The sequence below is a fragment of the Aethalodelphis obliquidens genome, unplaced genomic scaffold (genome assembly GCF_003676395.1).
Source record: "Aethalodelphis obliquidens isolate GAN/ISIS:26980383/991018 unplaced genomic scaffold, ASM367639v1 scaffold1, whole genome shotgun sequence".
Classification (NCBI taxonomy): domain Eukaryota; kingdom Metazoa; phylum Chordata; class Mammalia; order Artiodactyla; family Delphinidae; genus Aethalodelphis; species Aethalodelphis obliquidens.
In genome coordinates, this window is record NW_020837945.1 from 81,199,654 (window position 1) to 81,227,548 (window position 27,895).

At 38.7% G+C, this 27,895-nt stretch overlaps 1 protein-coding gene across 6 annotated transcripts; it reads left to right on the forward strand.

The window, feature by feature from the left end:
* Positions 1-2,371: 2,371 nt before the first annotated feature.
* TRA2B (transformer 2 beta homolog) lies at positions 2,372-27,819 on the forward strand. 6 transcript variants are annotated; one of them, XR_003433374.1, is made up of 10 exons: positions 2,483-2,666; positions 14,047-14,180; positions 15,223-15,385; positions 16,994-17,182; positions 19,816-19,931; positions 20,274-20,357; positions 21,509-21,568; positions 22,276-22,349; positions 25,825-26,028; positions 26,437-27,819. XR_003433374.1 is itself a non-coding variant. In XM_027109600.1 (9 exons), exons 1-9 carry the CDS (start codon positions 2,631-2,633, stop codon positions 22,816-22,818), a joined length of 867 nt encoding a protein of 288 aa, XP_026965401.1. In that variant the 5' UTR covers positions 2,372-2,630; the 3' UTR covers positions 22,819-23,806. The 6 variants fall into 6 exon arrangements, 4 of the variants coding, with proteins under 4 accessions (XP_026965401.1, XP_026965388.1, XP_026965422.1 ...); XR_003433376.1 differs by lacking the exons at positions 25,825-26,028; positions 26,437-27,819 and adding exons at positions 22,140-22,187; positions 22,808-23,806; XM_027109600.1 differs by lacking the exons at positions 25,825-26,028; positions 26,437-27,819 and adding an exon at positions 22,808-23,806 and having other exon boundaries at positions 2,372-2,666.
* The last annotated feature ends 76 nt before the right edge of the window (positions 27,820-27,895 follow it).

Here is a 27,895-nt window from a genome sequence, read left to right on the forward strand (position 1 = left end):
AAGATAATTTGCACTTCAGATAAGTGAGTTGATGAAGCTCTGACAAATGGTGACAAGAGGAATAGAGAAAAAAAAGATAAATTTTAAAAATGTATGGGAAGTGGAATTGATGAGAAGTGTTAACTAATTAAATTAGGGAGAGAGAGAAGAAAGTTTTAGCAGAGATGTTTCAAGGGCAAAGGAGGAATAGACTATTAAAACGCTTAATTTTGGCTATGCTAATTTTTCTAAGCCCCTGAAATATCCGGGTAAATATTACAATAAGCAACTAGAACTTAAACATGGAACTGGAGGGGTGGGGGATGTTCAAGTCTAAAAATACAGACTTGGAAACCATAATCATATAGGTCCCTGATTGAAACCATGAAAGCAGATGAGGTTGGCTTTGGAGAGTATGCAAAAAGAGAGGACAATTGTCACCTTGAGTCATCACGAAATCTCTGGGTCTCAGGTACCTTAAAAACTTGATACTGTTCCAGATGACTATTTATTTATTTATTTATTTTTGGCTGCATTGGGTCTTCGTTGCTGTGCATGGGCTTTTCTCTAGTTGCAGCACACAGGGGCCACTCTGTTGCAGTGGGTGAGCTTCTCATTGTGGTGGCTTCTCTTGTTGCAGAGCACAGGCTCTAGGCATACAGGTTTCAGTAGTTGTGGCACACGGGCTCAGTAGTTGTGGCTCGCAGGGTCTAGAGCGCAGGCTCAGTAGTTGTGGCACGTGGTCTTAGTTGCTCCACGGCATGTGGAATCTTCCCAGAACAGGGCTCGAACCAGTATCCCCTGCACTGGCAGGCAGATTCTTAACCACTGCGCCACCAAGAAGTCCCCAGATGACTATTTTAAACAAGCAAGAATCAAACTGCCACTTTTTACAACCCAATAATAAAAGTAATAATGGGCAAGGTATCTGAATACACATTTCCCTAAACAAGATCTACAAATGGGCAATAAACACATGAAATATGCTCAACATTATTATTAGGGATAGGCAAATCAAAATCACAATGGCATACCACTTCACACCTATAATTAAATGGCAGTTCCTCTAAAAGTTAAACATAGAGTTACCATACAACCTAGCAGTTCCATTACTAGGTATATTCCCCAAAGAACTGAAAATATATGTTCATCCAAAAACTTGTACATGAATGTTCACAGCAGCATCATTCATAATAGCTAAAAAGTGGAAACCACCCAAAAGTCTACCAAACTGATGAGTGGATAAAAAAAATGTGATACATTTATACAATGAAATATTATTCAGCAATAAAAAGGACTGAAATAGTAATACATGCTACAGCACAGATGAACATTGAAAACTTTATACTGTTAAAGAAGCCAGTCACAAAGGATTTCATATTACATATACGATTCCATTCTTATAGGAAATGTCCAGAATAGGCAAAACTATAGACAAAGCAGATTTTATAGTCCTTAGAGCTGGGAGGGTTGTGTGTGTGTATGTGTGTGTGGGGGGGGAATGTGAGGGGGAAGATGTACCAGGACTATTAATGACAGGTTTCTTTTTGGGGGTGATGAAACTGTTCTGAAATTGTGATGGTTGCACAACTCCGTAAATACAAAAACCACTTGAATTGTACACCATAAACAGGAGTATTGCGTGGTATGTGAATTATATCTCAAGAAAGCTGTTTTAAAAAATCAAATGGCCCTTTACAGGTATCAAAGTACCTCATCAGCTGGGTACCATACTTTGTTTTCTCTAAAGGCAAACAACAGGCCCAGAGGGATGTCTGAACTTCCAAGTTTGGACTCTTTCCACTATGTCATGTTGTTGAGTGATGGCATAATTAATCTTCACTCCTTGTGACACGGCTATAGCTGTACATCTCTCTAACGCAAAATCTTAGTTTTCAAGTGTATGTTTAACAGTTCTCCCTTATTAGACCACTAACTTCAGATGAGAGATTGTGGCTGATTTCAGTATATCAAGATCTGGTAAAGTGCTTTGGTATTTAACAGATGCTCAAATGAAGGGTTTTCAGGTAGGAAAGATCCACAACTGAAACTACAGAAAACCAAAGGAAAGCACGGAACCCAATATACGGACCTCCTCCCTCTCCAACCAAATCAAGACACAAAAAAAGAGAAACTAATAAAGCGGAAGAACGGAGAGAAGGATGGGAGAAACGGCGGGCCTCTCCTCCCTCCCTTCCCCCACGCTCCACGACAGCTTCCCAGAAAGTTCCAGAAGAGAGTCAGGCGTGGCCGGTGACATCACGACGCCCCGTGGCGACCACCACTGAGGCCACTGGCGCGCTTTCTTTCCCGCCTCAAAAAGACCCGGAGACGGGGTTAGCGCGGCGCGAGGGGCGGGGTTTACGTCACGTACAGCTCGGGACGCGCCACTGCTGTAAAGGGAAAGCCGAGCGCGGAGGGGCGGAGCCAAGAAAGCGCGCCTTCTGGGAGGGGGTGGGGCCTGGTTAAAGAGCGCCGCGTCACATCCGGGAGACTTAGAGCCCGAGCGGAGGCGGTGCGGAGCGTTTCTCGTCTCAGCGGCTCGGGAACCAGTGCGTGCTGCGGAGCTGCGGCTGAGCCTCTAGGTAGAAGGCGCAAGAGGTTGGCAGCTTCGATTGAAGCACGTCGGGCGGCGAGAGCAGCTAGAAGTCATGAGCGACAGCGGCGAGCAGAACTACGGCGAGCGGGTACGTAGCGGTGGTGCAGGGGGCGGCTGCGTGGTCCCAGCTTCTTGCATCTTTTTCCAGGCCCGTCGGCCTCGGACCGGGAGACTGGGGCGATTTCGACTCCGAAGTCTGAGACCGGGAGGGATGGGAGTCAGAGGTTTAAAAGCCCTAGTGGATAGTGTCTTTATCCGTGAAGGAGGCCGCCGGCGGGTTTAGGTGGCCCTTTACTCGAAACGGCGGTTTTTTCCGTTATGGGGGTGGGGGGGAATTAAAAATGGCCGCTGCGTCCCCTCCGTGGTGGGGGAGGGGAGCGGTATCTCGTTTCGCCGTTGCTCTCCTGTGAAGCCTCGCCGCAGCCATCTTGGGCTGGCGGACTGGGCGCGCTGCCAGAGGCACAAAATGGCGGAGGAGCCGCGCGACAACCTCCAGGCCGCAGGGGACGGGGCGGGCAGAAAGGCAGCGTTCTTTGGGATTTTTTTCCTCAGAATTTAGGTTAAGACAGGATCGTATTCTGGGCCCCGAAAGAATGGGAATCTACGGTGTTCTTGGGGCCTCTTTTAAAATGGGGAAACTGGTCTGAGGTAGACTAAGTTCTGGACCCGTTAGTTTGAGGGGGTTGCGCGCCAGCTTTGTGTTCGGCCTAAATGGAGTGCTTTTCTTTGATACCGAAAGGGCTTTCAAACCCAAAATCGTTTTCGGTATCCAGAGTAGACCACGGGTTCGCTGAGATTTTCTTGTTTGAGGGAGTAGATTTTTTTCTGCGAGATGGTGGAGGAGAAATTGGCGGGCAGCAATTTACGGCGCCGTTGTTTTCTTTGTTTTGAGACATTCCTACTCTGTGAAGCACAAGTTGTGTTGGTGCACTTTTTAAAGTTTCCACTCCAAAATGTGGAGTTTGGTGAGGGTTGGATAAACTGCAGAAATAAGGAAGTTCCTGGGCTAAGAAAGCATGATGTAAAGCTTGGTTGCGGGTTCGTGAGTACTACGATGCAGAAATGTCAGTCTTGCCAGAATCTTGCATATTTGGAGGTTTGTTAGAAGGGTAATAAAAAGCACCATGGAACTTGACTTTTTTTTTTTTTTACTTGATGGGATTAAGCTGGGTGTTTTTACAGTTTATCTGTAATTGTCAGGTAAATCTACTTAAATATCTTCTCAAACTCATGAAACAAATTTTAGTTGGTTCATTAGAAGGGCGTTTTTATAGAGAAACTCCTTAGCTCTTGGAGTCTTAGTGAATTTACTGTGTAACTTTGGAGCCAAGACTGATTAATTTGCCTTGAACTGATCAGGCCCCGCCTTTACTTGTGCAGATGAGTATTGGCTTTATATGTTTTTCCGTAAGACGATTGATTGCCACTGTCACCAGTGTGTGTGTGATTATTTTTTAAGCTCGCTCTTAGGGTGAGAAAGCTTGGATCAAGTTCACAAGTTGTTAAAGCTGTGGGTTATGGTTTCTGCCGGTTGAATATACTGTCGAAACTAGGCGTCAGTGTTCGGACTGGAAAGCAAATGATAATTTTAGTCTTCAGCTATTAAACAAAACAATTATAGGATACTTTTGCATTGTTTTGAGACTACAAAATGACTGGTCTCTGACTAGAGCTCTCAGTTGAATAAACCTGAGTAAGTTACTTGTGATGGTGTGCTTGAGAAGATGAAAAATTCCCCAAAGGAAAGTTAGGGTATTTTTTTAAGTAAGGGAGGAAACAATTTCAAGAATTAGGTCCTGGTTTGAGACATCTCAAGAGACATTGTCATCCCATTAATCAAGTTTTTGAATTGGTACTTTCTGTTAGTAGAATATACATCCTAGTTATATCACAATCCCGTTACATAGAATGGTGATTCAATAAATTCTTATGGAAGGAGACAAAGTAATAAAAAAATTTAAAGGTACATGTTAAAAATTGATATTTTGTCTTACATAGAGTCTTGACTTCTTGGAAGAGTTTTTCTGAACTCTGACGTTGTGGAGTACTTCCACATTGTTTTCTTTGGCGTTTGTTTTGTATGTAGATTGCTTTCCAGTCGGTTTATTGGAACCTGAAGTGGTTAGCCTATACCTAAAACAAATACGTTTGGGACTCCCAAAGAATGCGTGGCAAAACCATAAAGCTCAGTGGGATGATTTAAATATAATGCCATTAAAAACACTAGGTAGAGCACTCAGGTCTCATTGGCTAGAAACTTCCTTTTGGAAGTGCCTGAAAACAGTGGGAAAACCGTTGCATTCCATCTTGGACATGGCCTGCTATGAATAGCTTATCTGGAGCCTGAAAAATTAACTTTCATTCCGCTCTTAGTTTTCAGACATTACAAATTGTTGATGTAAATCACTAATACTAGTCTAATCAGCTAATGTTAATGTAATCACTAAAACCTTATCAGCTGGAACCACCTCCTGCCCCACCGTAGCCACCAGCCCCGCCGCTCTAGACTATTATAAGTTCGATTCCTATACAGACTGGGGTGGGGTGCGAGCAATAAATTATCCTCGACTTGCTTGTTGATAGTGTGTTTACTTTATTGCGTGAATATTGACAGAGTCGTGGTTCCTTATGTTCCTTTGTCTTGTTTTAAATGTGCAGCTAGGGTGCGTTCCTGAATTTTTGTGGTTCGTTTCACACTTCCAGTTATGGCAGAATCTACCTTTTACCTGTATCTGGGATTTTTCATGTCAGAGTTGATAGATTTAAATTAAAACCTGTTTCTAATTAGAGCTGACTTCCCTGATCTGGCCAAATCCACGTTAAAGTAAGATATTCATTTCAAAGTTCTAGTTTTTTCCAGTCATTTCCCAAAATTGGTCACGTTTTTTGCAAAGCACCTTTGGAAAAAAGAGAGGTGCTTTTAGCAGATATGTCATGTCACAATTTGGGAGAATAAGAACATGATAGAGTCACGTAGCCAAGTTTAGAGGTGCATGGTAATGGTGAGAGGGGGGTGGTAAATAAATCTTGTAAGGCCCAATTATGGTCACACTCTTTAGGGTGTGGTGACATTTGTTTGTTCTTGGCACTGGTTTAATGTTCAACCCTCCTAACTAATTTCTTTAGCTTGTATAAATGGGTCTTTAACTAGAGAAACCAGAAACTAAGGAAACGCTATTTGTATGGACCAAATCATTTTAATTTGTCTGCTATCAAGATTGCAATAACTACTCTTGATAGTGTTGCCTATTTTTGTAGAAGTAATGTGTATACAATATAGGTATATTATCTTTAGTCTTATTCTTTGTAGAGATGAATAGCATCTGGATACTATCCCATCAAACTGCCTTTCAGATTCTGCAGTTTATTTCCTCTTCTGCTTAATCTTGGGTTGTCTTTTCGAATTGTTTTTAGCTTCTAACTCTAAATCCAAATTTTCAAAACTAAAATATCAATCTCTTTCTTCCTAGAGGATTAAATTAATGTTGGTGGGAGGAAATAGTTTTGTTTCAGTGTGAGTCTGGTTAGGCACAAGTCTCTTGAAACCAGGTTGAAGAATATTTTTCTTGGTCTTAACTAAGAATGATTTAATGTTACGGATATGGCCTGGAACTAGAAGGTGGCATGTTCATACTGAAATTACAAGTGTTTATAAGGTAAGTACTACTGGTTTTGTGAAAAGATTGAACAGGAATTCAGAAGATGAGAGGTGTGTTAAATGGAATTTGCCTTGTACAGCTTTTTCCCATTCCTTATCTCCAGTAAAATCCAAAGCCTGGTAAATATTAATACTTGCATAGTTGTTGACATTTTGCCCAAGAGGACAATGCTACAGTGTGTATATCTTTTGAGCCTTAGCATTGCGTGTTATGTTGATCAGTGTTTTACTCATAATTGTATTATTTTCCTATGACCTACAGTGATGTGATTGGGAATTTTAAGTGTTCACCCAATTTAGTTTTTTGGGGGGAGGGGGTCAGGCTTGTTTTTAAGCTGGGGTTGGGGAGTTCTTCATTATAGCAAATTAGTCTTCAAATTCCCCCAAAATCTTTGCTTTGAATTGGGTTTTGGAGGTTACATTCTGATTTTTATCAACAAGATTGCTGAATATGACAGCATGGATGAGGACCCTTTTGGGGTTGTTTTTTGTTTGTTTTTTTTGCTTAGATATTAGATTAAAAAGTAGTCTTCTGAAACAGTAAAACATACTTGCGCTTGAATGCTTTATGAATGTAAATTCAGAGTCTGTATGTATTTGCAAGAGATCCTTTTAAAAGCTTGGGCTTAGAGCTCATTTAGGCATGTCAGATGACAGTTTTTTCAGAAATTTTCAGTCTTTGAGGATTTTTCTATCCAATCAACCTTCCGGTAGAGTTTAGCTGCAGAAAGAAATAGTATAGTCCGTACGTTGATATGAGCATTGATCTTTATAGCAGATTCAATGAGTTTTTCTTTATCTCCTCCTAGTTTTTAAAATACTACCTTGTCGATCAACCTAATGAGTTTGCACGTTTTTAATGTTACATAAATTCCAGCTGTAGTCCCTAGAATTATTTTAACAAAAATTGTGTTGGTTATGGGACAAATTTCTGCTTATTTGTAAGTAGGATCTCTTAACCATATGTATATAATATTAGCCCAGTAGTTCTTCTGGTTTTATGAAGTGGCCACTTGAACTTAGCTGAGGTTTGAATGAACCTAGTATTTATATTATCTAGCAGTGTGCTTTGTTCTTCAAATATGGAAGAAGGGAGAATGTTGGGAAGGAGTAATGAAATAGCAGGAAGGCGTCCATATTGAAAACTTGTGGTATCTAGAGCTTTGGCCTCTTCCAGCATTTTCTGCACCTAAGCCCTGTATTTAAACTTTAGGAGGCCTTAAGAGGAAACCTGCTTGGGCATTCTGATTCCACGATTACATTTGTGCTGGCAGTAAACATTTCCCATTACATTTTAGTGATGGATATTAAAACGAATTACTGTGACTCCCTTAAATAAAAAGTTATTTAAATTTTTTCCTGGATTAAATAAGCAATAATTAACATTGAAAAACTAGACTGAAGGTTATGGTTGTCTTTTTGATCAGATAGGTATAAAGACTCATCTCTCTCTCTCTCTCTGGTTCCCCCCCCCCCCCCCCCCCACCCAGAAAGTTTTATTTTCAGAAAAACTAGGAGAGGAAATTGTTAACAGTGAAAGATCATAAGGTGAAGTTCAGGGAAACTAGGATGTTTTATGAGGGCAGTTATTTTGATTAAGGTGTTCAGTAGACACTATTATACTTTATTGATCTGTTAGGTGATATCGAGTCTTTTTAATAATTTCAGGAGGTGAGCTGTAATTTTCTACCAATATTGCCACCTTTCAAAGTAGAATTGCTTCTTTGGACTGCAGAAGATTTTAATACTTTGTTCATTGAGGGGGGAGATTTCACCAAAAATTCTTTGAAAACACCACTGTTGGATTCAAGTTTGTTCTGCTTTCTTCATAGCTACTCGCATGTAGTAGTTGGTTGACTTGATCTTTTTAATGATTTTAGTTCTAAATTTAGTAAGTTGGGCCATTCATATTATAAAATCTCACTAGAGCAGCTTTCTAGCGGTGGGTTGAACACTATAGTCCAAATTTTCAAATTCCCTAATTGTTTTTTTACAGAGCTACTTTTGCAGTTAAAAAAATGTGTGACGTTAAATACATATCTTGCCCTTAGTCACAATTTGTAAACCTCTTCAACCCTCAGCCTTGTCATCATTGTGCAAATGAATTGTCCGTGCTTTCCTTTCTTGCACTTTGTATTTACGTGTCACTTTTTGACTAGAGATGTGCTTTTGACACTGAACATACTTTCTATTGATGAATACGATAAGAAGTGTGAAATGTAATTACAGTTCTTAAAATGTCAGTTGAACAGTAAATGTTCAGTCGTGCACTTCACATTCAGCTTAAGCATGATAAATCTACTTGGAGTAGACAAAAGAGATTGATTATATATTTTAGAGCCAGCAGGAAACTAGTTTCAGTTTTTTGAGCTGCGTATTCTAGCTTTTCTAAAAATCCAAAACAACAAGAGGGATTTTTTTTTTTTCTAGTTTCAGTTTTGGCACTGGATTTTATCCTGGAGTTTTAAAATATTCTTCATCCTGTTCTTTTTCTATTAAGGTTAATGTTGAAGAAGGAAAATGCGGAAGTCGTCATTTGACAAGTTTTATAAATGAGTATTTGAAGCTCAGGAATAAGTGAAGCTGAAATTTGAAAAAATAAAAGAAAGAATGCATGCTAATTATCAGACCAGAAGTCCCACTTGTAGAATATTGAGCAATTTGTGTGAAGTGGGGAAGATGAAAGAAGTCAGAATTTGAAACGGAAGAATGAAGAAAAGAAATAAAAATGAAGTTAAGATAAGAAGTAATCTGGAATCAGAAAGCACTACGCTAAGTAATTACTAGTCTGTTTATGTGTCCCTGTATATTTTGCTAAACATGCATGCATTATTTGTTTAATAGAAGAAATATATACAGGGAAAAGAAGTGCCTTCCAGGGGAAACGTTTAAATTAGGTAATTCTAATTTTAACTTCTTAGTCAAATGATTGAAATGCAACTTTAAGAAATAATAATAACCCTTTGTAGTCAAATAGGAGGCAGGAATGAGCTCTTCAGTTTGGGTAACAGCCAGCTTCATGTTGTCTCCTGGATTTTTCATCTCTAACTTTGCTGGTCCTGGGGCATGAGTGAGTACCTCCAGAGTTGGAGTTGGTGGTCTGTCTTTGCCACCCCCCTGGACTCTTAATGCACAGACCCCTATTCAGTACAGAGCAATATACAGTAGAATGTTTTCTTAAGTTTGTCAGAGTTTTCCTAAAGAATGTCACCAGATTGGTTATAGAACCAAACCCCGAAAATCCAAGCAAAGAATTGGACAGGATAATTCCTTTTGGCGTTTATGAAAACATTAATTTCTTTCTAGATGGCAGTAGTGGAAAGCTATGACCATTTAGGGCCTAACTTTAAGATGCATGTGTGCTAAATTCACAAGATGATTCTTAATTCTTTCTGTTTAATTCTTATTCCAGCTCAATGACTGGGGTTACTGCTAGGGTTACTGCTAAAAAGTTATAGGGGGCTTCCCTTAGAATGAGGTGGGTCACATAAGTGAACAGGATATCTAACTGAAAAGTGGCAAAAATAGTAGTAGGTGCTTTTTTCCCTTTTCTCATTTTCTGTTATTAACACTTAACCCTTAAAATGTGAGAGATACAGATCATAAAGTAGCTTTATTCTGGTTCCCTACTCCCTCCACTTACTGGGAAAATAGACGCCAAAGTTCTGTCATTTTCCCTTCTGTGTGTTGTGTTTTAGCTGAATAGAAAAAAATGGTGCAGTCTTGTTACTTTCAGTTGGATGGGACAAATGCATGTGTCAAAATAATGCCCAGTAGTAGCCAACCAACAGATGGCTTCTACCCTATTGGGAAAGCCAAGGCTATCACTTGTCCCCGAAATGAAGATAGCCTAAAAAACTTTGAGAGTTGTCAGACTTTACAGCTTTTGGAAAAAGTGGTCTAAATGACATTCTAGAGGAATCCATTTTCTGAGATTTTAGGGCCTGTTAGTGTCAGATTTGTGGTTTTTGTAATATTTCTGTATCTTGCAAGCAGAAGAAACTTAACTTCCATTTATAGGCAATAGTTTCCAGTATTTGTCCCGATTATTGCTTTGTAAAACTTGGCACATGTAAACTAATAACATTAAATTGGTAATGTTGATTTTGCATTCTGAATTACAGTTTAGGCAGAGAGCTGAGGCAAGTGATGTGAATGGATGTTTTTCTATTTAAGCTCATGGATTCTTTTATCAGGAGATCTGAAAGGTCCTTGGGGTCCAAAAGAGAAAAGACCTGTTAGTCATCTAAGGGGAAGAAGCAGTTTGGAATTCAATTATATGGCACAAGCTGGAAAGATGTAAAGCAGAAACAAACATTGATGCTAGTGGAGCATCTCATCCATTCAGGTTCCTCTCCTGCCCTGGCCAAAGCATCTTTGAATATGAGAGTGCATCCCTCTACCCCTTGTCTGGAGACTATAGGGGAGACAGGCCTCTTATCCTGGGGCAGGTGTAGGTGTAAGGTACATGTCCTCAGGAGGGCTGATTAATGCCAGGGGGCAGGTGGGGGCAGAGAAGGTGACAAAAAACAAGGTTTCAGGAAAATGACTTTGTTGGGGGAGAAAAATCAGATAGGTAAGAAGTATAAAGCTTGAAATTGATTAAATTAGTGAGACTTAACTAAGCATCATAAACACCTATGGTGTTTTTAAGAAATACAGACGCCCAACTCCAGACCTACTAAAACAAGCGCTAGTTAGGGATGTGTTTTTAAGTGCTAGGTACGTTTACTGCATACCTCTAAGAGCCACTGTTCAAAATGTAATTTAGTGCATCTAGTTTTTAAAATGTATGAGAAACCTAGTAATTGGATGGTTTTTCCCACTTCTTTCATTTCTTTCAGAAAGTTTTTCTAAGATATTGCCATTCTCAGAATAGGTAGACACTGGTTGGTATTTTGTTGGAAGGCTGAGTTTGTTTTTCTCTGATGTGTTCCGTATAGATTGTATATTAGTATATGATTAAGACCCAGTCTATAAGAACTTGATTCCCTGAGCAGTTTTCAGGGAATTTTGGCTTTGTTATTCATGCTAACTTTAAGTATATGACCCTTTTCCTTGAGATACTGATATTCAGAGTAGTGCTTCTTTTGGTAGGATTTTAATGTGTTGACATTTATTGTTCTGACAGCCCTGAAAGTGGACTTAGAATTTTCCTTGCGTGTAGGGGCTTTTCCAGCTGGTTTTACAGATTTGACCATGGACCAAGGTTTAAAGCTAACTTTATGCTTTTAGATTTGGCTAATTTAGGTGTCATTTCTTCTAGACAGGCTAAATATCCTTGCACATAGTTACAAACCAGCTAATGGCCAATGTAACTGCAAAAAGGTTTAACTTTAAGACTACCCCTGACAAGAAAGGTAGGAGGTTAGAGGCATTGTTTTCTGTGTTAGCCTAACAAGTGTCAGTACAGAATGGAAAAAATCTTAGCATTCTGGTGGTTTCTCCTATTCCTGGTCTGAGAAGTGATTACTCACAAAATGCATCTGCATGTAGCCAATTAGTTGTAGAGGTTGAGTGAAAAGTCTTATGATAATTTCACAAATACTGTATCTTTGACCCTTGATCTGCTAGAATTTCATGGGAAAACCTCATTAAGGTTTATTCTGAGGCTAAAAGTACTTTCTTTTCCCTCTTGGTGGACAGGCTGGTAAAGCATCTCAGCTTGGAATAAGGCTTTTCTGTTTACTGAAGCGAGAGGCTTAAAAGAGGATCTTGACTTTTTCTACTCTTCCTTCCTTTTTCAGATCCGTAAACTGATTTCTGTTAACTACAGTTACTTTATTGGTAATCTTTTAACTCTTATTGTGAGGGACCCATATTCTCTTCCTGCCAGAGCAAATTGTTTTCGTTGGTTTTCATTAAAAGTCATAATCATTCCATGAAGTAATCTTTCTAGCATTGGAGTAAACAAAGGTATTTAGTAAATAGCTTTTAGGTCCCTGTTTCTTCCTTCTCTTCTAGATTAGCTTTTGCCTGTTGAAATGATGGCAGAAAGTGCATCCCCAATTTGAGAACTTCTTTGTTCGAGGAGGAGGAGGTGGATTGTGCTTTAAAATGTCTCTTCAGAATATTTGCCAGAGAAAGCCAAGGGATTGTTGGTTGGGGTCCCCAAACCACTTCTAACCACTCCTTGATGGTAAAAGCAGCTGTTTTCACTAATAATTAGGGACCATCTTTGAATCTCTTTACTAACTTGTGGCAGGAAGGAGAGGGGGCTGTCATGTTTCATGTCACTTTACACCATGTTTCATAATGACTGAAATCTTACTGTAAAGTTTCTAGAGTTGTTTTGGGTGTAGAGACCAGAACTCCTTTTGCCCACTGAGTTAACTCTTATGTTCCCTGTTCTAAACTTTAAGCTTTAATTTGTCTCTTCTGTGTTGCATCATAGGAAGGATCTTCCAAATTTTCTCCATTATGTTCTTAAGTCACAGAACATTCTAAAATGTTTTGGGCTGTGATTTAAAAGAATTTCGTATCTTCTGTCCTTTGAAGAATGGCCAGTGTATTTATTCTGAGGGTCTACCACACAGGGAGGTCTCTTGTGATAACTTCTATGCAGCTTCAACATTGATTCTTACCCCTACAGTGACTTACCTGTAATGTTGATTCCTTTTGAGTCTGGCTGTTTATCCTGTGTTGGGCAGGAAGTTCATTAGACTAATGCCTTTTAATTTGCTGAAGATGGATAACCTGGAATAAAGGTTGTCTTGGTTTGATGATACCTTGGTTAGCTATCAGACTGAGTGGATTCTCTTGTCCATTCCACTATTTCTGTTTTGGTGTCTTGGCAGAACCTTTCCCTAGGTCCAGTTCTTTCTATACATGTTTGCTTTTTGCACTAATTATATGCCTTTGGTTCACTGATGAACTAGTTATCCTGTTTACCCATTTCTTTGCTAGTTTCTTTTAGAAATCTTTTTTGTATTACCTACCTACCAGCTAGTTCCAGTTATGATAGGGAAAGCTTGGGTATACAGTATATACCTAGATTTCCTGAACTTCCCTTCCTAAACCTAGATAAGGAACCCGTGATCTAAACTGTTTTGGTTTTAATATGTCCTTTATGTAACTTTTCTAACTGCTTATTCTCAGTTCCCCATCAGTTGGCACTGGCTCATCTACACTTAGCTGAGTAAGATCTCTGGTACCCTCTTAATTCTTACCTCTGCAGTTAATTCACTGCCTCTCTGCTATAGCTCCATCTGGTTGCTTTGAGCTTTTTAAGGGCTTCCTACCATGGTTAGGTGGACAGGCTCTACAGATCTAGTGTCCTTCAAGCTGGTCCTTGCTTTCCACTAGGTTTCTACCTTTCTCTGGGACTTGAAACAGTTACCGTCCTTGTCTTTTTTCCCACTCAGCAGTAAATAAAACTTGAATATACAGTAAGTTTTAATTAATTTCATAGGGTTTTTTTGGTTGATGGCAACTTGGTTGAAATAGGTGTGAGGTATAGGTGTCATAGTTAATAAGGTTCTTTCTCACCCTAGTCTTTATGGAGTAACATTCCCAAAACAATCCTTGGGCAGTTCCCTTAACTGCTTGGCTTTGGCACCCATTTCTGAAGAGTGGGGTCAGTTAACTCTTACCCCTGCTCCCTAAAAAAAGGTGGAAGTTCAAGTTAATTGGCTTATGTCAATTGGAGCAACGTAACTATTATACCAGGTATATTCAGTTCCTGCCCTTACCTATGTTTTCTTATCTTGGAAGGGGATTGCTTTCCCTCACCATTTATCTCACCACAGCTTATTTGTTTTTAAAGTTGCCCAGAAAGTATACAAATTAAACTTTTGACATCTACGTGTAGGAATCCCGTTCTGCTTCCAGAAGTGGAAGTGCTCATGGATCTGGGAAATCTGCAAGGCATACCCCTGCAAGGTCTCGCTCCAAGGAAGATTCCAGGCGTTCCAGATCAAAGTCCAGGTCCAGATCTGAATCTAGGTAAGAAAGACTGTCTTGGGATTTTCTTGTTACTCTTAGCTTTCAAATTGGTGTGTGCTTTTGTAAACTAGGAAGATAGAGAGGGTCAGTTCATTTGTTGGCTTATTTAATATTGGTACTAGAAATGAACTTAGTCGTTAAGATCTGGGAGATAGAAGACTAAGTGGTTAAGAGCCTGGGTTTTTGGAGTTAGGGTTCAAATCTTACCTCTATTTTTTTCTGGCTTGGGCAGATTACTTAACCTTTTTCAGTCTTAGCTTCCTTATCTATAAAAGGCGAATTAGTAATAGTACCAGTTCTTCAGAATTGTGAGGATTCACTATGAGTTTTAAGTGAACTGCTTATTAGTATGGCAAATAGACTGCAGAATATTGGCTTTCAGTAACTGCAATTCTTGATAAATAGGTATAGTCTAGTATGACAAATGTATGTATAAAACAAAAACCTTAATGCAGCGCTATTTTTTTTTTTTTAAATGTTCGTCAAGAGTAAGCTATACATCTTGGTTTGCCCAGGTCAGCCCCAGTTTATGCCGATTGTCAGGCATAATTAACAGCGCCCCCTTTCTCTCTTACAATGTATATCCTCCTTGGTTTAAATGACAGTTCATATAATCACTGTAGTTAAGAGCAACTGGTTTTAAAATACTGCTGGAGAAAACTGTGATGGTGATTTTATCTTAAGTGAATAGTGGGCATAATGCAAGAAGCAGAAAAATAGAGGGTGGTATTCTGAGGGGTAAAGGTGGGTGCAAATCAAGCTAGTATGAAATGCATGTTTTATGGTTTTCGAAAGATAATTGTGTTAAGTTTAATCTCTAAATTATTTTAAGATATGATGGAAGGGAACTTTAGCTGGTAGTGGTTTTTTGGAACTCTTCCTAGCAGAGTAGAAGTGACTATATACAGAAGAAGAGTATCGATCCTGCTATATGCCTGAATTGTGTGTTCCAACTTTTGTAGTTTAACTCTAGAATAGAGTATTGAAAGCCATATCTTACTGTTAGTTATTTAGTCATAACCTTGAAGCCTTTGTCTTTCAGGTCTAGATCCAGAAGAAGTTCTCGAAGGCATTATACAAGGTCACGATCTCGGTCCCGCTCCCATAGAAGATCCCGTAGCAGATCTTACAGTAGAGATTATCGAAGACGGCATAGCCACAGTCATTCTCCCATGTCTACTCGCAGGCGTCATGTTGGGAACCGGGTAAGATGAAAAAAATGTTTTTAAAGCAGTGGACTGTTTAAAGCCGCTTTATAATAATACATAATATGTTCCCTTTTTTTCTTTTGTTCGATGTTAGAACTGATATTATTTGACAGTGGAGCTTTAGCATGAGTTACCTGTAGTGCCTTTTTAGTGTTTCGAGATTGTCTCTTTTTAAAAGATACCACCCATGTAATTGTCTATATTTGTGCTATTGATCACATTTAAGATATTGTCACATTAACAAGGTATTGTCATATTAACAGCACATCAGATTAAAAAAATCTCCATTATACATTACTATTATTACTATTAGTACACTAGATCATAGGTCTGTATGTTTCATACTAATGTTAATTTACGTTTTCTGGGTTTGTTTTAATACACTTTACAGAATGCTGTCCTGATTTTCTCATTTACTTTTTTTTTTTTTTTTAAATTCTTGGCTGTGTTGGGTCTTTGTTTCTGTGCGAGGGCTTTCTCTAGTTGCAGTAAGTGGGGGCCACTCTTCATGGCGGTGCGCGCGCCTTTCACTGTTGCAGCCTCTCGTTACGGGGCACAGGCTCCAGACGCGCAGGCTCAGTAGTTGTGGCTCAGGGGCCTAGTTGCTCCGCGGCATGTGGGATCTTCCCAGACCAGGGCTCGAACCCGTGTCCCCTGCATTGGCAGGTGGCTTCTTAACTACTGCGCCACCAGGGAAGCCCTCCCATTTACTTTTAAGCAAGTTTCTTTCAGGTATTAAGGCTTTTTTATCTTCCACAAGAAGTTCCAAATGAGATGGCATTTAGTGTGTTCATATTGTGGTTTCATTGTATAATGTAATGCAAGTAGATGTAAAGGGAGTGTTTGTTTTTGAAAGTGCGATGGAATTTGACTGCAGTAAATGTATGTATGACGTAAATGAAACCTTTAGGCAAATTCATTACGGCTACTGGAGTGTCAGCGACATTTGGTTCATTATTTTCCTTACGGTAATAATTGCAAGCTACTTATTAATACCTGTTAAATACAGTTTGGTACTCATCTTTGGTTACATTTATGTGTGTGTATATGTGTATATATATATATAAACTTAATGTATACAATGTTTCTATAGAAATAAAATCGGGCTGAACATGCTCTTCTCTATCTTTTTGGCAATTTAGAGCCTCCTATTGCGTGAGTGGTATATCATAACATTTTAACAGTATGCTGTTTTCCCCCCCTCTGGCTTATAGAGACAGTGCTATTCTGATTATCAATATGTGTGCATATTGTTGAATATGTGGCCATTTCTTAGAATAAAGCCCTAGAAGGTGAATCCTTTGGGCAAATTGCCCTCCAATCTCCCCCCCCAAAAAAATGTCATGTGCTTTTCACTAGTATGAGCTGCTGTTTCCCGTCCACTTACTAAGTTGAACTTACCCCTTTTGCGGTCTTTTTTACATGTTCTTAAACATGCTTATGGTGTTGCCGTAATATTAATTTTAGAATAGCATTTTATTTCGTTGTTTATTATCTTTTAGGGTTAGTGTGACATTTTTGGCTAATTTATGCATAGTTTCTTTTTTTTTTTAACTTTGATTTATGACACGTTTTAAAGTTGAAAATCCATTTTTCTATTTCTAGGCAAATCCTGATCCCAACTGTTGTCTTGGAGTATTTGGATTGAGCTTATACACTACAGAAAGAGATCTAAGAGAAGTGTTCTCTAAATATGGCCCAATTGCTGATGTGTCTATTGTATATGACCAGCAGTCTAGACGTTCAAGAGGATTTGCCTTTGTATATTTTGAAAATGTAGATGATGCCAAGGAAGTAAGTAAAAGTCTTGTATGTTTGTAAAAATACCAGTCCTATTTTTAACTATTTTTACTGGGATAAGGACAGTTTTTGCTTTAGTAACTATATATAGCTTGAGCTAAAGGAAATGCATTCATCTGGGAACATACACTGATCAATATTGAATTTTTTAAAAAACCTAATGTGGACATTTTCAAATATTTGTACAGTAACAGAAAAGTATGACAGTTTGGTTCTATATTCCAACTCAGTCCTCTCCACCACATTTGAAGTAAATCCCAACATAGTCAACTGTTTCCAGGTGTGGTATGTGTCTAGATACAGATATTTCTAAAGTATAAGAATATTAATACTCATTTGGAATATTTAATCACTGTTTATATCAAATTACTTTTTAAATTTTATTTATTTTTGGCTGCGTTGGGTCTTCGTTGCTGTGTGCGGGCTTTCTCTAGTTGTGGCATGCGGGGGCTACTCTTCGTTGTGGTGTGCAGGCTTCTCATCCCGGTGGCTTCTCTTGTTGCAGAACATGGGCTCTAGGCATGTGGACTTCAGTAGTTGTGGCGCACAGGCTTAGTTACTGTGCAGCATGTGCGATCTTCGTGGACCAGGGCTTGAACCCGTGTCCCCTGTATAGGCAGGCAGATTATTAACCACTGCACCACCAAGGGAAGCCCCCAAATTCCTTTTTTTAAAAAAAATTTTGGCTGCATTGGGTCTTTGTTGCTAGGCACAGGCTTTCTCTAGTTGCGTCGAGCAGGGGCTACTCTTTGTTGTGGTGTACAGGCTTCTCATCGCAGTGGCTTCTCTTGTTGGCAGAGCACGGGCTCTAGGTGCGCGGGCTTCAGTAGTTGTGGCGCATGGGCTAGTTGCTCCGTGGCATGTGAGATCTTCCTGGACCAGGGATCAAACCCGTGTCCCCTGCATTGGCAGGGGGATTCTAAACCACTGCGCCACCAGCAAAGTCCCCCCCAAATTACTTTCTAAAATGGAGAAGAACATTAAAAAGTGATAAAGCTATGACTCTGACTCAGGAGAAAGGAACTGGTTTTGAATGTATACTAGCAAGTGATTTTATATTTAGAGTTAAGTTGACTTGAGGCAAAACATAGGAAGTAATTTTTTGGGGGGCTGTGCTGCATGGCTTACGGGATCTTAGTTCCCTGACCAGGGATTGAACCCAGGCCATGGCAGTGAAAGCACTGAGTCCTAACCACTGGACTGCCAAATTAAATTTTTTTTATTATGTAGACTAAAGTAAAAATTCAGTGTGAGAATCTAGGCCACATTTAAGAAATCTGGACTTTAGATACATACAGTATAAGGAAAAGTTGAGAAACTTAAATGACAAGCCATCTGAGGTCAATGTTGAGATGAGTAACTGAGTTCTAAATGAGATTATATGGTTAGATACATTTTCTTTTATATGTATATATAATTTTGTCAAGATTATACTAATTTTTAAAAACCATGGATTTTAAAATAAAAAGCTGATCTACTAAAGGAAGAATTGAAAGCTGAATGCAAGTAATTATAATTTAAGAGATTTAATAGATTCTTTAAGATCTCATTCACTTCATTTTGGTAATAATTGAACCGTACAGGCTTTCTGGTTTCCCTAAATTTTTTTTTTTCTTTTTTTGCTACAGGACCAGAGTTCACTTTCTGAAAGATAGCATATTTTGTATCTGAATCAGTAGTGCCAGAAACTGTCTTGAGGCAGAAACGATCAAACTAGAAAATAGCATACTTGGAATTAGACGTTTAAATTCTATTTAGGTGGAGGGGTGTTTCTTTAAATTGTGAACAAACTGCTATGTCTTTGGGATATTTTTTCCTTAAGTACATACTGTTTTATTTAGTCTGTGTTCTAGATAAAAGAACTATATGTAATTCAAGCTTTCTTCATCCCAACCTTTTGCTTCCATAGCAGGGAGCCATAAACTTCTGTAAAGGATTAGACAGTAAATATTTTGGGCTTTGTGCACCATAAGATGGTACACGGGCCTCTCACTGTCGTGGCCTCTCCCATTGCGGAGCACAGGCTCCGGACACGCAGGCTCAGCGGCCGTGGCTCACGGGTCCAGCCGCTCTGCGGCATGTGGGATCTTCCCAGACCGGGGCACGAACCCGTGTGCCCTGCATCGGCAGGCAGACTCTCAACCACTGCGCCACCAGGGAAGCCCACCATAAGATCTTAATGACACTTTTTCAACCCTGTCAAAGTAATGTAAAAGTAGCCATATAATATGCAAATTAATGAGTGGAGCTATCTTTCGGTAAAACATTTATGGTCACTGATTTTGAATTCCATTTATGATGAAATACTATTGATTTTCTTTCCCCTCACCCATTTAAATTCTTAGCTCATGGGTCATAGGTTGACAGCTATGTACTGCTTTAGAGCTACAAGCACTGTGTTAGATAAAATATTTCATGGGTTAAATTGGCTTTTGTGGTTTTTTTGGGTAAGCTTTTCTGGGCTAGCTTTTATAAATAAAGATTTAATAGGCGGAAAAGCCTATTAATAAGCTGTCAGGCATAATGTTCTGGCCTAGCTGAAACATCCAGTTGGACCCTGTTTATAGCTGTTGGATAATTTGGGGCTTTGTCCAGGGTGTATATAACAACTTACATATCTTTTGAAGGCGAAAGAGCGTGCCAATGGAATGGAGCTTGATGGACGTAGGATCAGAGTTGATTTCTCTATAACAAAGAGACCACATACCCCAACACCAGGAATTTACATGGGGAGACCTACCTAGTAAGTTTATTTTCAAGGTTGTTAAAAATACTGACAGTTCAGTTTGTTCAGTTCCTCCAAGAACTACACGTAGTTAGGGGTGGGGGGGATCTGGCATTTCAAACTGGCTAAAACTCAAAGTCAATACAGTATATTCAGTGGAAGCATTCTGTCGGTACCACACATTTTGATTGGTATCATTTAATAGATCACATCCCATTTTTATCCTAAATAAATGCCATAGATTTGGCTTTGCTGGGTAATTGATTTTCACCAGACCATTTTTCCCATGCTGGAAACTTAACCGTTATTATAGGTAAGATTTTTTAAGTTCGTACAAATCTTACTTACTGTTGTTCATAGTGGCAGCTCACGCCGTCGAGATTACTACGACAGGGGTTATGATCGAGGCTATGATGATCGGGACTATTACAGCAGGTCATACAGGTAAGTTAAGCATAATACTAAGTTTAAGTTGCCAAAAAGTTGAAGGTCACGCCAGGTCTTCTCCTGAATCAGTTGCAACATAATTCAAGGCAGCACTATACATACCTGAGTTTTAGTCTTTGATACAAGTCATTACCTTTAATACTAAGATCCAGGCCCAGAGTTTACACTAGTTTGTTTTGGCCACACCATGCGGCATCTTAGTTCCCTCACCAGGGATCGAACCCGCGTCCCTTGCATTGGCAGCACGGAGTCTTAACCACCGACTGCCAGGGAAGCCCCTAAACTAGATTTTATGATTATGTGTCTTTTTAATTTATCTTTGTATGTATATTTTTTAAACACCAAGTTGTAAACCAACTGAAATCCTTGGTTTCAGAACATGACAGTGAAAACAATTATAGACCATACTTCAGTTTTTTCCCCCTTTTTTGTTTTTAAAGTGAGTTTCATAAGCTGTGTTTTGAATGTCATTGCTTTATAAAGCAATTTTTCGTATCTAAGGAATCGTGCACTGAAGGGCAGGGGAAATTGATTCTTGGAAGAATCAAAGAAGTAATTATTTAAGGACAATAATTAGTGAAACAATGGTAAGAAGTTTATTACCAAAAATATTGATATATATTTTGGGGTTTGGCAGGGAAATGTTCATGACACTGGGAATACTTTGAAAGGCAAAAATGAAGTAAAGTTCTCTATTTTATTAGCAACAGCAGGTAATTCAGACCCTTCCTTGCTTGTCAAAATGTAAATTGTGTAAAGTATTGACCACAACAGTTAATCCTTGACACCTTATTTTAGTGTGGTGTTGAGGTGTGGATGTCGTCTTTTGCACACTATTCAGTAATGTTTTAAGAAGTTGACAGTCCTGACATTTAATACTGACAAAAAGAAACTTTCTTAAAACTGGCATTTCTGTAGTGACACTTAAGGGATTGATTTTTGGAAGCTGCAAAGATTAGGGTCTTAATATTTTAATTCATGAGCATTTACTTTTAATAATATTCATTTTAACCACCAGGGAGAGCTCTATGCCAATTTGTAAAGAGGTGGCAAAAGCAGCTAGCTTTCGCTTCTGCGAGTTTTAATTTTATTGCATGAACTTTCAAAAAATTTTTAAATGAATATATGTTGCTTTTCTGCCTTCACAGAGGAGGAGGTGGAGGAGGAGGAGGATGGAGAGCTGCTCAAGACAGGGATCAGATATACAGGTATGCCAGGAGAAGATTTAAAATCTGTACAATAGTAGAATGGCTCACATAAAGACATCTTCATTATTAGTATTTTGGTAAATTATAGTTGGCATTACACAGAATTGGATTGCATGAAGTTTATGAATATACTGTAACTGAAGCCAAATGACAATGTGTACATGGCTTAATTTGTGTGTTCATAGAAATTAATTGTGCTTACACTAGGTCATTTACTCAGTGGTACCATTTTGTACCTTAACATGAGATATGGCAAAACTAAGTATTATTCCTGATAGTTTTATTAGCTTTTTATAAGTATTTCAGAATAGTAAGTGAGTATTCAAGTTGATCTTTCTTACACAGAACTAAATCACTTTGAAGCACTATGAATGAAATTTTGTTTTGGGTGCTCATAGGGTATAATTAGTGGTAAAGTTTTTTTTTCTCCTTCTCTAAGCCATTTTAAATTCTGTTAAGTATAATGTTAATTAGCAGATGATCAGTGGATCAAATATAGCAAGGAGTATTCAACCTCTGATAGTTTGAGGGGTTATTTGGTACTGGGCCTGATAGTGTGCTTCATTCTCAGGACTAAAACAGACCTTGAAATCCTGTGACTAATGCAATATTTTTCAAGGTCAGTGAGGGTCTTTTAGTTTTGGAAAGTGACAAAGGGATCATATATAATCTCGGTAGTCTTAGATGGTGTTGACATTTGTTTACAGAAGACGGTCACCTTCTCCCTACTATAGTCGTGGAGGATACAGATCACGTTCCAGATCTCGATCATACTCACCTCGTAAGTTTTTATTGACTTACATGATTGTTTATATGTTGTAATAGCATGGCTTGCTGTGACTTACCAAACAGCAGATAATGGGTTAATTCAATTAGTTTTATCTGTATTTCTCTCCAACTTTTGGTTTAAGGAAGTATAGGAAAACAACCCTTGGATCTTACTGTTGTTGCTTATGTTCTGTCATCATTTGTAGCTTTTCTTTTTAGGAGTCCTTGTTAATGTTTGTACAGCTTGGAAACATTTGAGTGACTTAAAACCTTAGCTTTCAGCTATATACTCCCAGCTCTTTCTGTTTAACATTGGTCGTCTTAGTGAAATCTTTATGTGAAGGTTTTCCTCTATTTTCACAGGAGAGAATCTGGTACATAGGAATTTCCTGATGGCAGAGTAGTTTAAAATGCTCAACATTAAAAGTACACACTTGAGTATTGAAGAATATTTATTTCTTTTCTTCCTAGGTCGCTATTAAAGCATGAAGTTGAAGACTTTCTGAAACCTACCCTAGAGTTGGGATATTGTTTGTGGACAATATTTTTTATTGTCTCCTGTTTAAAAAGTGAACAGTGCCTAGTGAAGTTAGGTGACTTTTACACCTTTTATGATGACTACTTTTGGTGGAGTTGAAATGCTGTTTTCATTCTGCATTTGTGTAGTTCGGTGCTTTGTTCAAAGTTAAGTGTTTTCAGAAAAGTATGTTTTGCATGTATTTTTTTACAGTCTAAATTTTGACTGCTGAGAAGTTTCTATTGTACAAAACTTCATTTAAATGGTTTTTCTACTGAATCCAGGGTATTCTGAAGATCGAAGCCTGTGTGTAAAATGAGCTACCAAATGGCAAAAAGCAACAATAAAGTTTGGTTTTTACTTTCCTTTCTAACATATCAATGGTTAGCAGAACTGTTCAGAATAGACTGTCAGTAGTAAATTCAAGACAAAAATGCCCGTTTTCCTCCAGTCCATAAAACATAACCATACTTAATATACCTGCAATTAAGTGATAAAAATTATGCTCTGTAACTCTATACTGCTAGTATTAGGCCTAAAGATCTTTCAATACAGCTAATGCTTAATATAAATGTGAATTTGTCGGCGTTTATATAATCTGTGTTATATATATAGCAGGGAATAAGATAAGAGTTACACAATGAATGCCTTTAAAAGGCTATTTCTTAAAGCTGTTACAAGGGGATAATGGTATTTCAACTAGTTATCAGCAAGTGACAATACATTCCACCACAAATGTACTCTTGTTCTTCTAGCTTTTAGATTATATGGAAAAACTGGGTGCTTTAGGGTTTGAGAAAGAGAGAAGGGAACACTACACCTGTTGTGGATGAACTGAAGACTTTGCCTGTTCATTTTTTAAATATTATTTTCAGGTCCTTTGCTTACCAAAGGAGGCCCAATTTCACTCAAATGTTTTGAGAACTGTGTTTAAATAAACGCAAATGAAAAGAGTAAAAGGCTGGTACAACTCAGTTTATAAAGATTTTGTTTTAACCTTGCTACATATATAATTAAGAGTTCTTTTGGACTCAGTTGTATTCTTTTTTGTTGTTATTGGTGTTCTAAATAGATAAATTGTGTATTCCTGGCAGATAAATCGAAGTGAGTAACTAGGTATTGGAGTGGTCATCTCCACTTGCAGATGGTGTTATATTAAAATAACTCTAGTCTCCACACTTGCCCTGAAGTTACCTGAAATGCACATTCTTCTTAGTTTATTTTCATGGTCATTTCTAGCGAAATTGCTATAGGCAGGTAATTAAAGTTTGTTAGCCTGCTGACCTTTGTATTATTACTTAAATACAGTATACTGTGTCCCAGGTACTTTGTAAAGCACTTCCCATATATTAATATGTTCAGTCTGCATCAATCAAAATGGTGTAGTAATTTACCTTAGGTCAAACAGCTGTTAAAACAGCAATGCTGGGATCTGAACTTGACCAGTCTCAATCCATACTCTGTACTCTTAATCATGATGTCATTCTGCCTCTAACCTGGGTAACCAGATGATTAAAAATACTGGTAATGGAGTGTAGGCATTATTTGTAGGCCTAAATTTGCCAAACTTACTGGACAGGTAGAGATAGGCTGAAGAGTGGTGAGACTCCTTTCCTCTTCTGAGATAAGAAAGCAAGTAGTAATCTGTTAGTGTGCTATGATGGTAGTTACCTGGTTTACAAAAAGGGTTTTTGTAAGCCATAAAACAGTGTATAAGCATAAGAATTGAAGACCATGCGTATGGAAGGTGTAAATGGTCACTTCCTCACAGTAGAATTTGGTACAAACAGGTCCCTTTAAGACTTACTGTTCACACTATGGAACATTTTGTTCCCATAATTAAAGCTTTCTTACATTTAATTGCCAACCTTTTTTGTCACTTTTGGGGGGATCTCAGAATACTTTCCGAGTGTATCTGATTAACTGTTGCTGCATAATCAGTCATTAAAACTCAGGCACACAACAGGTACTTCCACTGCTGATCTCATCCAGGCTCTCATCTGTAGGACAGCTGGGGTTGACTGATAGACTGCAGGTGTGTGCATTTGTTCCACATGGCTCAGCCTCCTTGGAAGAGTGAGCAAACCAGCACATTTCTCACTGTGATGTGGAAACACAAGATCATGACGTTCAATCATCCAAGTACATTTTCAAGCCTCTGCTTGTAATAACATTACATCTTTTCTCATAGGCAAAAGCAAGTTTTCCAAGCTGGTATTAGATAGTTGTCATTTTCTCAGCTTCCCAGCATGCAGACCTGCCATTGGGATATTCCCCAAGCTGAGTCCTGCTGAGAGGCAGAGCCCACCTAACACCATAGATGCCCCAAATCCCAGATGCTTGTTTACCCATTCTTTGCATCTACAGCATATGCCTGTGAACTAGGCATGGTCAGTCAGGTGTATGCAAACTTTAAACCTTAAACCCAAGAAGTAGGGATAGTAGAAAATTATTCAAGTGAGTAGAGTGGATAGTAAGTGCCTTAAAGATGTCAGCAATATGTGAGAGGGAGTGGAACCAGGGGATAGGGAGGTGGTTATATCTCTAGCCAGCAGATTCCTTACCTGGTGTCAGTGGCAGCAGTGGGACAGGCTGGTGTCCACAGTTTGGCAGTGGTGGTGACCTCACTGGACTGACTTAATGGTGTGGCTAAAACTTTCTTCCAAGCCTGACTCTCCTTTCCTCTTGCAGTCTGCAAACTTAAAAAGACACCAAAAATTTCCTGTATCTGCTTAAGTCAACTGGCATTTTTTATTTATAATCAAGAATCTTGACTGATAAGTAACTCCTTGTCATTTTGTGATGCTTAATTGGTAGCCATCTCTAGTCTCAATTTGTATTCCCTCTAATCCATTCTTCATTAAGCGGTCAATGTCTTAAGAGGTATATCAGATCACATCATCCCTTTGTTTTAAAATCCTTCAATGGTTTCCTCTTGCATTTAGATATAAATCCAAATTTTCTTTTTTAGTGACCTGCAAGGACCTTCACTAACCCCTCAACCCACCAGGTCTCTCCAACCTCATCTTGCAACTTTCCTTTTGGATACTAGAAGCAGGAGCTTCCTCAGCTTTAGTAAACGAGTAGAAATTCCAACAATAAGCCACTTGTGAAGAGGAGAGGAGCAAGGAGGAGGCAAGATGGAGACAAGACTTGGAACTGAGTATCTATTATGGTACTTTTTAGGCTTGGGACCAATTCCCTAATGCTGATTCTTGCTTATTGCCTGCTTGACCTTTATAATTACAGTTTTTTCAAAACATAGTTTAAAATGTAAGCAGCTTAAAATTTTTTGACCTTTAAAATATTTTTAAATGAATTTCCTGAAGCTATTAAAAGCTGAGTCTCCTTAAGGTTAAGTTGATATTATTTTTTCAGTGTAATGGCTATATAGTTTATTTAAAGCTAAAAATTATCTGATTGATAAGACACATACTGTATCTCTCTTCTTTCCCCAGGCAAAAAGATGGTCCCATTAGGCAATATAAAGCAAATTATCTGATAATTGTATATCATGATAATTCTCTCCAGTCTAAAGGTGCTATTTGAATTTAAAGGTTGTCAAATTACTTCTGATTTCTAGTTCTGCATGTAAGGAAACTGGAAGTCACCACTCCATCCTAACAAGTAAAAGCTGAACAACAACAAAAAGTCAACAGCTCTTTTTCCATCTGTAAGAGAGGTAAGGTCATAGGGCAAACTGCTGCCCCCCAAATTGAAGAGATGGGAAAATACATTGGAATCTCAGCTTAGTGGAGTTGAAACCCACAAGCAGAAATCTCTGCAAAAACCATTCACCAGAGCATTCTGTACCTCTTAAAGATCTGGCCCCAGGAGAAACTATTTAACCAGAGCCCAACATGCTGGGATTTTATCAGAGCCTAGCTGACGTGGAAAAGGGAAATACCCAACTCCAGCTTGCTCTAGCTATCTTGTCCCACATAAGAGGCCAGGAATGGTGGTGGTGTGTCGGGGCAGGGGGCTCAGAAGCACTTGTGAAGTTTACAGGGCAGAGGCACAGACACACTAGAAGACTGACACTAATCACAGGAGTATAGATGGTTTCCCCTCTACCCATACCTTACCACCACATTTCTAAAGGCTTACGGCAATTCCTTATAGCCAGTACATTATGTCCAGCTAATGGGGGGAAAAAAATACAAGGCGTATTAAAAGGCAAAAGCCACAGTTCGAAGAGACAGTAGGCATTAGAACCAGACTTAGATATGGCAGGGATGTTGGAATTAACAGACTGGGAACTTAATTAAAACCACTGTTTAATATGCAAAGGGCTGTAATGGATAAAATAGCATGCAGGAACAGATGGGCAGTGCAAGCAAAGAGATGCAAACTAAGAAGAAATCAAAAAGAAATGCTAGACATCAAAAACACTGCAGAAATAAAATGCCTTTACCAGATAATAAAACAGGACATAGCTAAGAAAGGAATTGCTGAGCTTAAGGAATTCTCAATAGAAACTGCCAAAACTGAAAGAAAAACACCAAAAACCCAAAAACTAAGACAACTGCAAAAGGTATAGCTCATATATAATGGTAATACTAAAAGAAGACGAACAGAAGAAATATTTTAAACAATAATGATTGAGAATTTACCCAAGTTAATGTCTATTGCAGACTGTGTTGCCCTCAGAATAATATGTTGAAACTTCATCTCTAATGTCATGTTATTTGGAGCTTTGGCCTTTGGGAGGTAATTAGATCATGATGATGGGGCCCTCATAAATGGGATTAGACACCAGAGAGCTCCCTTGCTCCTTCCACCATGCAAGCACAACAGTGAATCAGGAGGTGGATCTTCACCAGATGCTGAATCTGCCAGTGTCTTGATCTTGGATTTTCCAGCCTCCAGAACTATAAGAAATTTCTGTTTATAAGCCAATCCGGTTTATGATACTATGTTAGAGCAGCCTGAACAGACTGGATGCCAAAGCACAGATCCAAAAAACTCAGAACACCAAACAGGGTAAATGCCCCAAAACCACAACAAGGCATGTCATTTTCAAACTACAAATAATTGAAGAT

Excerpts from the sequence above, each read along its gene's own strand:
- TRA2B (XM_027109587.1), top strand. The coding sequence starts at position 2,631 with ATGAGCGACAGCGGCGAGCAGAACTACGGCGAGCGG. Across the intron at positions 15,386-16,993 it reads GGCGTCATGTTGGGAACCGG|GCAAATCCTGATCCCAACTG; the intron begins GTAAGATGAAAA and ends TTCTATTTCTAG. Across the intron at positions 17,183-19,815 it reads ATGTAGATGATGCCAAGGAA|GCGAAAGAGCGTGCCAATGG; the intron begins GTAAGTAAAAGT and ends TATCTTTTGAAG.